The sequence below is a fragment of the Zymoseptoria tritici genome, chromosome 17 (genome assembly GCF_000219625.1).
Source record: "Zymoseptoria tritici IPO323 chromosome 17, whole genome shotgun sequence".
In the NCBI taxonomy this organism is placed as follows: domain Eukaryota; kingdom Fungi; phylum Ascomycota; class Dothideomycetes; order Mycosphaerellales; family Mycosphaerellaceae; genus Zymoseptoria; species Zymoseptoria tritici.
Window position 1 is genome coordinate 178,405 of NC_018202.1, and position 12,784 is coordinate 191,188.

General features: G+C 52.8%; 2 protein-coding genes across 2 annotated transcripts; one reads left to right on the top strand and one right to left on the bottom strand.

Annotated features, from left to right (window-relative positions):
• Positions 1 to 519: 519 nt before the first annotated feature.
• On the top strand, positions 520 to 2,150 carry MYCGRDRAFT_97801 (uncharacterized protein; the record flags this gene model as incomplete). Its single annotated transcript, XM_003847101.1, has 3 exons — positions 520 to 951; positions 1,419 to 1,480; positions 1,826 to 2,150. 3 exons carry the CDS (start codon positions 520 to 522, stop codon positions 2,148 to 2,150), a joined length of 819 nt encoding a protein of 272 aa, XP_003847149.1.
• A 5,634-nt stretch (positions 2,151 to 7,784) lies between these two features.
• MYCGRDRAFT_97802 (uncharacterized protein) lies at positions 7,785 to 8,267 on the bottom strand (the record flags this gene model as incomplete). Its single annotated transcript, XM_003847155.1, has 2 exons — positions 7,785 to 8,134; positions 8,225 to 8,267. The coding sequence occupies 2 exons, from the start codon at positions 8,265 to 8,267 to the stop codon at positions 7,785 to 7,787; spliced, it is 393 nt and encodes a 130-aa protein (XP_003847203.1).
• Positions 8,268 to 12,784: the final 4,517 nt, after the last annotated feature.

Consider the following 12,784-nt stretch of genomic DNA (forward strand, 5'->3'; position numbering starts at 1 on the left):
TGCACCTTCCCGTGGAGGCGGGTGCCATGGCAGCTATCTTTGTTTCGACTCAGCGCCGGGAATCTGGATGCCCTGTGAGCAGCATCGCTGTGAGGAGGAGCATTCCTAACTGAAGTCCTGTCAATGGAGTCTGGGACCTGCGGGCTTCAGAGCAATCGTCCGTCGACTTCTTCCTCTTTCCTTATGCCTTCAAGGTCCTGCGGGTTAGTGTTCCATTATCAACAACACATATATTGTAAGTCCATCATCCTTCGGCCCCATCTCGCTCTCCTCTTACTGACTCTCCCTCTTGCTAGACCAACTATCTATTGGAAATCCTTTCGTTCTATCGGGTTCAATTCGATATTACAATACCAACAACACATTCATTGTGATTTTTTTTCCCTCACTACGTCCACTTATTTCAACTATTTCCTCTAGACAACTTGGGCCGACCAACGCCGCTCGAGCTTACATTTGGAATACGCTCGTTTTCCCCTTTCCACTTCTGCGCCATTACGAGACGAGCTGATAACCACAATGAATCCATATAGTCTCTCCGCTATTCACTCCAGAAACTGGCACCTCCGTTCTCCCGCTTTACTCAGAAGACAGCGACCCTACCTGATCACCTCGCCGCAGCCGCAAAGCAAATTCACCATCTTATCTGGACCCATTCCACCCTCGGAGCAGCAAGCTGGCACTGGGAAGGCTCTGGTCCTCCTGCCAACCAGTCCGCCTCTTCCTCTTACACTCCCAAGGAACAACTCGAAGGCGCCCTGCTCTCCGCCGGTCGATGTCACCGATCAAGAAGATTACGCGGGCTTCCTCGCGACCGGCGAAAGATGGGAGGACTATCGATGTCGCATGATCTCCCAAGAAGACGGACAGGATGTAAAGCAATCTTGGCTGAGTGGGTACAAGGGCGGTTCGAGCGTAGAAGAGGGTTTGGCAAGTGCGGCTCGAGGACTGGTATGAGGACGGAGCTGAAGGTCTGGCGAAGGTGATGTTGCCGGAGCGTGATGCGAAGAGGACCGGTGCAAGGGGTTGTGGACGAGATGGCAGATGATATTTTCGTATTCTCATCGCCGCGTGATGCAGGACTACGCTTGATTTCACCAGTCCGCGTCAGACCGTCGAGAAGCGGTGTTGAGACGTTTTCGAGTTTATCCAGCGAGTGCGATTTTTGACTAACAACAGGCTGTCCTGTGCAAGAGCGCGAGACCAAGAACTTTTCAACGATAAGATCAGTGCACGGCACGATCTCAGAAAATACCTCCGAACAGCGAATGCCAGACAATCAGACAGAACATCGAACGACAGCTTGTGTAACGACAGTGCAGAGATTTCACAGACGACTCAAGACGACTACAGTAACCGACGCAGACGATTAGGCCTCCGAGAGGCAATTGCCATATTACCGAAGATCAACAAAGCAGGCATCGTATCTGTATCCCGGAAAGACGCTCTCGGCGCTGCACAAAACTCAACCCTTCCAGCGGTACGCAGTGGACGACTTCGGAAGCATTCATTAGACACATATCATCTGTCAGTCGATGACGTCCGTCAAGCCAACGCTCTCATACCACCGGTGCCAACGAACCACCCGGCGCGGGCGCCAACGCCAACGTTCTTCGAGCTCTCACGAGACGAGCAGTCTACACGCAGCCGCTCTCACCGACCAAGAGACCTTCCGCACCGAGCCGGCCGACGGACGGACCGACTACTGCCCCAGATACAAACGACTCCATCACCATTCCGAGCCTCGGAAGGCATTGCAACAGAAGCAAGAGCCGAAGAAATGGCATGATACGCAGACTTGAGGGACATGATTAGTCCTTCAAAGGAACTCTCAAGAGGTTGACGCGAGAAGATGGCCGAGCGTCTTCGACAGACAGCAGATGATCGCACACTCCACACCATGGAGATGGCTGGAAGACTTTGACATGTTGAAAGCTGGAGCCGCAGCCGACTGCTCACATGACGAGCCGCAGGCGTACGTTGAAGCCGATCAAGTCACGGAGGCTATGCTCGAAACTGTGAGATCCCTCTCTATGAGGAAGTGCAAACGGTCTGCTACAGCTGTCGACGCAAAATTAGCCATCCAGCAGATCAACAATCTCGCACAAGCAGATGATGAGAAGATCAGCGAGAGTCGCGGAGATAGATAGAGGTAGCAATGCGCATCTTATTTGGGAAGGCTTGTTAAAAAGGCGAATAGGACCGGGTGGAGGATGTGAATAAAATTCCTGGGAAACGGCGACGGAACGTGCTAATAATACATGAGGCATTTTTGCCGAGATGTCCGAGATCTGGGAGACTGCTTTTCGCGAAATTAATCCAGGTCCAACTAATTTGGTAGCTCTCCATATGATTAGGAACGTACGACTTACCTAGGTTGTCAATTACGAGAGGTTTACAGCCTAGTCTGTTGTCGAGAGGAGTCCAGGTATTCGTACGGTGCTGCTAAAAGAATGGCAGCAGCATTAGACACGGCCCTATCGAAAGCTCGCCAGCATGGTGGAGTATCGACTGGGCAATCGCCTTGGATGTCGACTGTCGATGCGGTGGTAAGCCTTGACTGGGATGCCACATAGGCAGTGGAAGTAATGGAGTGATTGATGGCCTTACTTTGATAGTAGATCTGTACCCAAGTCGGTGGAATGAATTGCGTGCCAATCTGCAGGAGTCCAGCTTTTGTCTAACTGGCGCGGATGGAGCTTGATTGAGCTTTGAGACCTCTTCATCTGGCATTCGAAGCTCGCATTCCGGTTGACAGATTATGCTCTCTGGATTGGCAAGAGGACATCGATATAGGAGAAGCTGAACGACGGCCTCATCAAGTTGCTCAAGCCTCTACCAGTCCTGCTTGGAGGGACGGAAGATATGCACTCCAACGTGGAGGACCTTCAGATCTCAGGAAGGGCACATGAACCTCCGCAAATCGAAAGATCCGAATTGGCAGGGCATAGTTTTTCGTATAGCGGGTAGCAAGGAAGCTGTGGAATTGGCTAATCTTACTCATATTAACGACGGGCAAGGCCAGACAGGTTGGAACGGCTTACGTAGCATCGAGAAGACCACTTTTGGCGATGCTTTGTTGATGTGGTTGCAAAGTTGCGGCGTTACGGCGGGGGTTTTGTCAGAGGCTTGCTGAGTCGTTGTATACCCGATTCCATACTATTGATGAGGGCTGCTGGCTGCAAATCTCCCGGGCAAGCCTTGTGGCGTGACACCTCACTGGGATCATTCACCTGGAATAGTGCATCGATTTTGGAAGCGACGAATGACATACTTCTGGGCTAGAATAAGCTCCTTGAGAACGGCGCTCAGCGTGTGCGCCTAGTCTTGGGGGACCTACGCATGCAGGCTCGATCGCAGACCGATCTTGGAATTCCCGGTCGCATTCTCCGCTCTGGACGCATCCTCTCGGTTTCAACGCCTGGAGGGAATATCGCTGTGGAGCGTGATAGTCAAGATGGTTGCTAGTCCTCGATCACGGCTATCAACGATGACGCCTTGTGAGATCTCTCCATCTGCGTCTCCTCCACGCCGCATTTCGCGGCGACGAGGCGGAATCCTTCTGGCGAAAGGGCGGTATTCTGTTTGGCTTGACGCCGTCGGTTACCATGTCTGGGTTGTAGGATAGATGGACGTCCGATGGGAAACTCCATGCTTTCATCTCGAGGCGGATACAAGGCCCGGCCCGGTCTCTCAGGGTGTGCTTGCAAGCTTCCATAGGTGTTGATTCGATCGTCGAATGGATTCGTAGTCGTCCATTGCTCCGGCGATAATGGCGATTCATCTTTCGGAGAACGGCGAAACAGACGTGTTTCGACGCTAAATTGGATGCGATCTCGGACATCGCCCAAAGATCACGACTCACGGAGACCAGTTGGTCGTTGAAGCGAAACCCTCGAGCTTCTGTGTTGATGTCTTGCTTCTGCAGTCTTGCAGAGCATGAGTGAAACCAAGGATGAAGCCTGGCACTTTCCCAAGCCTGCAATGCTATCGTACGAAGCATCGCTGCCTTTGTCGTCGAAATTTTCGCCTGGCGAGTGCCAGCCGCCACTGCGGCTTTGCAGGTATCGGTAAGATGTTGTCGTCCTTGTTACGGGTCCGTGGAACGTGATGTGCTTGACATCTCCAGTCTGCGCGCTGCACTGCTGCATTTTGCGGGTGCATTTTGCAGGTCCAGGTCGCGTCCACCTGTGGTGGGCGAGTTGAGCAGCTCGAAACGGTAGGTGTTCTTCGGTGATAACAAACTTCCAACACTGTAGGCGACGAGGACAATGGTGACTGACGATGCATGAGTTGCAGAAGCAAATGTCGAAGCGTTGAAGTGCGCGTTCGAGATAAATTCGTAATTGTTCTTGATGCTCAAGGCGAGAGAGCTGTGAGGGAATAGGCAACAGACGGAGTTTGGAGCCAGTCGCCGTAGTCTAGGTTGCAGGTCGAGGCATGGCGGGAATTGCGATATCACGAATGTTGACAATGGACGTTGTCTTGCTCCGTGCTTCCATTTCTTCCTTTGCCTGGTCCAAAACTGTTATTCCACGAACTCGTAAACCCGAACTCGCAAACCCGTGGAATGTTCTCTTCGACTCTGTGGAGTGAGAACTGGCATATCGAACCTGCAGCACCCCGTGACATGCTAGCGGGACCTGCGCCATGTCGTCGAAGCTCGAAACTTTGTCTCTCGGACACTGTCACTTTTCAGGCGAAGAGAACAACCCAGCAATACGGGCGAAAGACACAGCACACTCCAGCACCAGAAAGGACGGTGACACGGTGCGGATTCCTTTGTCTTGAAAATTTCCAAGTGGTTCGCGCGCGTGGCTGGTGCACTCTTGATTGGCATTTCACTGTGGCGTCTCCCTTGCAGAGCAGGAGCAGCGTAACTTGCCGGCTTTCTAGCAAACTCCTCGATTTGTTCTGACACAGGTCCACTCTGAATCGCCTTCACCTGGTCCTTCAGCTCACCCAGCACCGTCCATGCCTTCCGAGTCGGAGCGGCATCCACCTCCGGGCGCAGCTTCTTCGGCACTCTGCTGTACTCTCCAAGGCTGCTTTCAACATGCTCTATACTCCATGCGCCTTGGTACTCCGTTCTTGTTCACTCACCAACGTACGTGTTTCGCTCCGCAATCATCTGGCGAAGCTGCTTGTCCTGTTCGGTTTCCATGGAGGTTGTTCCACTCTCCACCTCTCGTGCTTTCTGGGCAGGGTGCGAAGTACATGTAGTCTTCTAGAGCTGGCATGAATGACCATTGTGAATTGGGATGCGGATGTGATGTCCAGGTCGTGGACTGAACATTCTGTGAAAGCCGACATCATACTGCGTGCTCAACTCTTGGTCGTTATTAACTTCGTTGGCCCTGGCTTCGTGTCTTGTCTTTCCAAGTCGTTCTCCTCCCACATAGACATGCTCGTCTTTCCAAGTCGTTCTCCTCCCTCACAGTTATGCTCGTCCTTTAAAGTCACTCTCCTCCCTCACAGTTGTTCTCCCTAGTCGTTCTCCTCAGGTCAACGTCGGTCTCGGGGTGGAGGAATGTTAACGGATGCGGGCGATTCTTCGGTTGTTGAAGGCCGTGGAATCGTAGATTCGCGCCGTCCACGAGAGACAGGTCGTTATTTACTGGACGGTAGCAGGCGTGGTCTGGGATGCCTCTTTAAGTCATCCTTAACAGGCTTCCCTTTCATCGGCTCGGCTTTTCTAGGCGACATGTTGATACCCTTGTCGCCCAACGGTTCATGAGTGGAGGAAGCGATGTAGTTAATGGAGGAAAGGCTGCGAATAATCTCGAAGATGCCGCCGTTGATACTGTATTGCTGCTTTCTTTCGAAAGTGGGGGTATGCTTTCGATTTCGGATTCGGTAAGGAATGTGATGGTGGCCAGTGAAGTGGCTGTGTAGACATCCGCGTAGCCATGCCGAGGAAAGATACGGTACCAACGGCATTTTCAACGCGCAGGCCCGTCAGAATGAGGGTTGTTTGGCATGATGCATCGCGATCCACCGTATGCGAGGCCTTGGCTGGCTGACTCCTGCGAAGGGAGTTTGGAAGTTGAATTCGCGTATTGAGCATTCTCTTAGTACAGCCTGTACCGCTCCGTGGACTGGTCGTTGGTAGAGATTGACGGCGTTGGACCTGGAGCGAGGCGTCGTGGCATAGACAATGGCTGTCATAACGATCGCGATCGCGGTAATGGCACTGGCCACGTGGGTTAACGTTCTCCCCGGGCATGGCTTTTCAGCTCCAAGCGCGGCACGGGATGCAGGGGCATTCTTCATACAGCTGCAAAGTGTATGCTCCGATGACCTGGCTCCACGGTGGTTAGTCCGTCCTGAAGCACACGAAGAATGCTCTTGCGCTTGTCGAAACTCCTTTAATCCAGCCGTTTGCGGCCAGGTACCACCCTCTCCTTCGCGTCCACACGCTTGCCCATCTCCAACATGGCACTCACTCTCCAGTCACCCAAATCTGATCTTCAGACTATCCCGATCCTATGCGTTATACAGAAATTCGCCGCCTGGTGCACAACCCTTTTTGTTTCTTGCAGTGTTGGTTCTACGGTCGAAAGCAGCGCCGCTTCGGCAGGAGAGACCAGACTATTTGCTTCCAGGGTTGGGATCGGTGTGGGTGGGTTACGTGAGGCGAATGTTGATGGAGGGGAGGTGAAGGCATGCGGTAGTCTTCTGCCACGGCGAAGCCAATGAGTGACAATCAGGTGGTATCAAAGCCCAGTAGCTGCGAATCGCAGGCGACGGTCGTTCGTACAAAAGAGCCCTGTGGGGTTGGCACCTGTGAGGCGCTCTCGTTCCAAATATCCAGAATCAAGGACGCTAAGGATCGCCTCTGGTGAAGCACTCCCATTGGAGGGCCCTTCAGAACCCGACTGTGGCCAGCAAATATTAGGGATACCGATGTTCGAAGTTGCACATTCTATCGCAGCGGTGTTATTCTCGATCTGATCGCCTCCTGCACAGCGACGAGATGCTGCAGGCCTTGTCGAGTTAAAGAGTCTTGTTGCCGAGACCAGGGTTTTCTTCGGGATTTGATTGAGTGCGAGGATTAGCCTCGCAGCTTGTTCGACGACTACTCCTCGGTGACAATAGATCCCGTGATCTTGATTTGTTCGCAAAGGTTCTCGGAAAGTGCATGGCGAAGTTCCTCGACCACGCATTATCTAGACAGAACCTGACGATCCAGGACGAAAGCGTACACGTCTGGCTGGGTCAGACGATCTTCACAGCTGCCATTCCCGTCACGACATCCCTGATCCTCTGTAGCTACCACGCCCATCTGTCTGAACGTCTCGGTCCGGAACTGCGACGAGAGTCCTAACATTTGGATGGTCGGCGGACGCCCTCCGATCTCGCCGGGATGTCTTTGTCTTTTATCCGTCCGCCGCCGTACCGTCTGCGCTTCAAACTTCGTGCTTTGTCTCTTGCTGTACGTCGCGCAAGGCGTTGTTTAGCCGAGGACTTCGTTGCGACTGCACGAGGTTGATCGAACCGACCAGAGCATCGATGCTCGAAACTAGGCCGAGGTGTGCATGCGCAGTGGTGAAGCTAGTGATGTGATCGGATGAAGGTCACCGGCCGGGTCGATAAAGCCACTGCGCAGTGTCATTCCTTTTCACATTCATTCTGATCCGTCTTCATACGCTAGACGAGCCGCCTAAGTGTCTTCGCGATGCTTTGATGAACATGAATAGCCGCCATGACCCCGTGCGGTTCCTCGATGTGACGATCCAGCGGGAGAATCCATCTCCTTTGATTGCAAAGGCTGGGGGCCCAATTTAGTAGCGGGCGTGCGGGCCTCGGGTGGCGCGGGTCGCAGTAATGTCTTGCCCGGCGAGCCAGTGATTGATGATGGCGGCAGCAGGCAAAGATTCCTTGCGAATTTGAGGTTGCTTTAGCTCAGCCTCCTCGGCACAGGCTGCTTCTCCATCCTTGATGTCGACGTCCTCCTGCTCCACAACTTCTGTATGCCTCTGGTTTCCAGCCACTCGAACCGCGAGCTCGACCAAGGCTGCTCCAGACCGGTACGGACTATTAGCCGGGACTCTCAAAGACAAGCTCTGCACATCGCGTTGGAAGAAGCGGGCGGCGACGGCTTGTCTGGCGATCAGGTGGAGGGAGTGTGGAGCTGGAGGACGTCGTCGTCCAAGGCTCGAGAGGAGCAGAAGTAGAACTACGGACCGAAGTCCGGCCGTGAGAAGTCTTGCTGTGAGCTGACCAGACCAAGGCGAAGACCAATCCAGTCCAATCGACAGTTGCATTTCTGGACCAGCTTTGATACGAGCGTTAACGGTTATAGCATAGTATAGACGTTCTACGTATATTGCTTAGTCTGCTCTATAGCTATACTAATACCGGATTAGGTCCTAATAGCGGTAGTAAAGGCATAAAGTGAAAACGAGCTCTAACCCGCCGTAAGTTCAGGCCGGGCAGCGAGCTTTCTTTGGCGGATAGGAATAAGTATAAGTTTCGCTCTCCGGATCGCTAGCTATCCTACGACTATTATCTGCCCGAGGATATGCTCTAAACTCTACTTAGCATCGAGTAACAAGTTTTCTACTAGACAATAGGGTCCTTAAGTCTCGTAGCATAAGCACTTACGGCAATACTACCGTTCGTCTAGGTACCGTCTTCCTACCTCGTATTAGCTACTCGGAGTATCCCGTCGCGAGATCGTATAAATAGTTTAAGGGCAGAAGTCCCTACATAGAAGACCGACCTCGGAGTCTATACGGCTCTAACAGCGGTAGTCTATATAGCCTTAGCAACTCTCCGGACTTACCTCTTATCGTTAAGACCTTTCGCCTACGACGCCGAACTAGACCTCGACGACCTCCTACTACTACTATCTGCACCGGTCTAAGGTCTTAGCTCGCCTAGATGTCCTCTTAAGTTAAGATGCTATAGCAACTCGTTATAGAGGGTCCAATCCTTCCTCGTTTTCGAGGTCTACCGGCTATCGACTCTCTCGATAGCTTCGTTGATCCTACGCCACTAGTCGTCTCGCTAGTTGTTACATTAGCACCGAGGGGAGCTAGTTTCGTAAACTGCTACGCCTGTCGTAATAGCCGCTACGTTGTACGATAAGACGGTAGATGTAGACGACGCTGTTTAACAAAACGACATAGAACGGACGAGCTCTCGTAGCGCCGTTAGCTATCGACTACCTTGTTATCTGCCGGAAGAAGCTAGATCCTACTATAAGCGGCGCTACTTATTTGATATGCGCCGCCGGGAGGTAAGACTACTACTTAGCGTAGGAAGAGTAGATGCAAGTGCAGGTAGACCAGACGGTAGTCGAAGCCGAGTAGGAAGACTGTAGCGCTAGATTATAGATATAGACTCGGACCTAGAGCTATGAAGTAGAAGTTATCCTTTAGCACCGAATTAACTTACTAACGAATTCCGATGTACTCGTTTGTTTAACCAAAAGAAGCAGCTGACGTGTACGACGGTTCGCGATGATACCTAAGTAACGAATAGCCGTAGTAACAAGACCCGAAAAGCCCACCTCTAGTAGTGTGCGACGGGGATAGAAGGCGTGCAAAAAGTGGACGATGTTAAGGAAGCATTCTCCCTAGACCGAGTGCAGCTTTCGACTATGCTTGAATTTGAACTCCTTCGTTTGCCGAGTATATGCGGGCGAATCTGCGCTTGCCTGGCCCCATGATCTAAACCCTTTCTAACTCCAACATCTAGTTAGAAGATTTTAACAACTGACTAAGATCCGCAATGCGTCTATGGTCAATTCAAGCCATGCAAGTGTTTTCCTTGCATGTAGTCCAACCCTTCACTTGTCCGGCCAGCTCCTATGAAGGCTGCTAGTCCGGCTCTGGACCATGTTCGTCCTGCGTTGCATCACAACCGAGGTCACGCGGGTGACTGCTGGCACCGTCCTGAGGGAAAACGGTGAAGCCAAGGAATCGGTATCAATGTGCAGCTGGTGAAGTGGTCGTTGAGATCGAGTAGACGAAGCTAGGCGATGGTACGGCGGTGCACTGAACACGATGGCAGTTGTCCAGCTCCCATGCCCCGAGACCAATCTCTGCGCAGATGAGAGCGGATGAATGGAACGGTCTTGTTCTCTTCGTCGGAGCCAAAGTGTGCCTATTGGTGCTGAGTGGCAATTTCCTGCATCGGAGGCGCTCCATCTTGTCAAGAGGGATGGCTTAGGGGTATCGCCGGGAAGATTGTCCGTAGGATGACTCGACGAAGAGCCACTGAGTGAAGCCGACGCGTTGAACCACCTAAAACCTCATTCTCTGCAGCGAGCTTCCGCTCAGCAATTAAGCTGTTGTCACATCTCTTCCATGCGGGATGTCCTTTCTCTTCCGCTCCAAGCATGATTTCAGGCAGTGATGCCAGGCATTGTGACATTGTCGGTGGGACCTCGATGGTGTGTAGATGCGGGCGAGGGCTGAGCCATAAGCTCATCGATAGGAGGAGGAGGAGTACGTGGACCATCTGACGACGATTTTCATGCTCGGGTCGTCGTGCCACAAGCGGTGTAGCGAGGTGAGGTGAGGTAATGAAGGAGAGAGCGTTCACCCTTGGCAGTCGCCTCTGGTCTCGTTGCATGTGAGAACTTCGCCAAAGCGTAGCACATGTCGATGGACATGGTGGCTGGTGTTGTGAAGGTGAGCGCTGGGAAATGCTTTGAAAGATCAAGATACGCGGCAATGTCGGCAGGCTTCTGATGAGATGTCAAATCGTGCAGCTGAAGCAATACCGCATTTCATCTCTCACCAGACAAGTTGTTTCTTGGACGATAGTCATGGCAAGAGGTGCAGTGCCGTGGATGGAGCTGTGCCCCTTGAGGATCACGAGCATGTTGTCGGCAATGATGTCGGGTGGTTCCATGGACCCTTGGCAGTCGCCTCTGGTCTCGTCATATGTGAGAACTTCGCAAAAGCGAAGCACATGTCGATGGCCGTAGTGGCTAGTATCGTGCCAAAGCCAAGCAAATGTCAATGGCTATAGTGGCTGGTGTCGTAAAGGTCAGCGCTGATAGATTAGTGATTGTAGCAAATAGACCTTCGAAAGGCCGAGCAAGAAGACCCGACGTGTCGGTGATGCCGACTTTCTTGCATCTCACTGTCAATTGTGAAAGTGAAGGTCGTGAATGTGATCTTTGTAGTAGAAGAGCGACGCTTGCAAGCGTGGTCGTGGGCGACGGGAGAGTCGGCGGGGAAGTGAGGGATGCCCCGGTGGACTTGATAGATGTGTGAGACTCCTCAATGAACTCTGCACCAAGAAGATCCAGCCAAACTCCTCGAACAAACACTAATAGCTTCGCCGACTGCGAGCACTGTGGTTGCGACAATCACGCCTCAGCCAATTGCTGGACAAAGGTTCCCCAATAAGGGGCCGGCGCGTGGCACTCAAGCCCTTCGACGGAGAAGAAGCAGAGTCAAGTCGAGCGTCACGGTCAAGACTGGAACCAGAAGACGATGACGATCCTTAAAGGCCGCGATGCCAAGGACTCCGCTTGCGGGCTATGAACCGCCATTTCCAGGATGTCGAGTCGAGCTTCCCACCGGAGACAACAGCGGCGCCAGCGGTCGAGAAGCAGAAACCTCCAGGAGCGGATGACACATACTCGGAATTGGCACAACTCCCGAGCGTGCAAAGCGGTGCAGAAGATGAAGAGGAGCGTAAGGAAAGCAGTTAAGCGGACACACAAGCACCAGCAGGAAGATACCAGACTACTGCGGCCGAGCGATTCGATGATGGCCACGGTGAAGATGCCACATGAGAGCATCCTTCGTCGCCGGCGGCTGCGGCAGCGGAGAGGACACATGCGCGGACTGCGAGCTCTGCGAAGCTCACAGGGACTCGGCTTACATCTATCACCATCGACTCGAAACTGCCCACTGTGGAACCCTTTCGCGCCTTAAAGAGACCACTACCACGCCTGGTCTAACTTCTGAACCGGTCTCCTCGGCACACGAAGCTATGCAGTCCGTCGACGTCGATCACAAATTAAGAGAAAGCCATCATGTCGTTTCACGGATACAAGACCTCGAGTGGTCAGACTCGGACAACGCTGGACAACAGAGCAGTCATGGCGCATGCTTGGCAATGCCGAAGTCTACAGTCAAAGCACTCCATGCGGCCGCCATCACTAATCTTCGTAGCAGATTCTTTCGCAGTCCCTAGGAAGCTACCTCACTCTGCCGTTTTCCTACGTGGCGATGGGCTGAGAGGGAGGATGACAGTCGGCTTCTCGCTCCGCCAGTCGTCGGATGCGCGACATGCTTGGCGTTGGAGCTCAATGGACGATCCGATGTGGGTTTCGAGTGCAGCAATGGGTGCGCTTGCGGGACGACGTTAGGGACGACAGTTGAGATGCAAAGGACTTGAGAGGGTATAGCACCGGGACGTAGTGGACATATCGCGTGCCTGAGCTTCCTTCAGACGCCAGAGGTCGAGAACAGTGGCGCGAACACGGTTTCGCCTGGGTTGTGTAGATGCTATGTCCGTGGTCAAGCTGCCACGGTTGGAGAAGAAGGACCTGGTTCATAAAGAGTCTATAGGTACCGTTGAGGAACGAGACCAGCATTCCAGCCGGAATCATCTCTGTCAGAAGAGTCCAACCTCAGCGAACAGCAGGATTCCCACTTTCCACCCTTTCCCGAGGAATATAAATTCAGTCACCGGATCAAGCTCCCGGAGCTGTTCCAAGCATGCAGCGACCGGATCTGTCGATGCGCACAGAGAACTCTTAACAGACTCCAGGCAAGTCTTGTAACTAATAGCCTTCCTATCCTTAGCACCA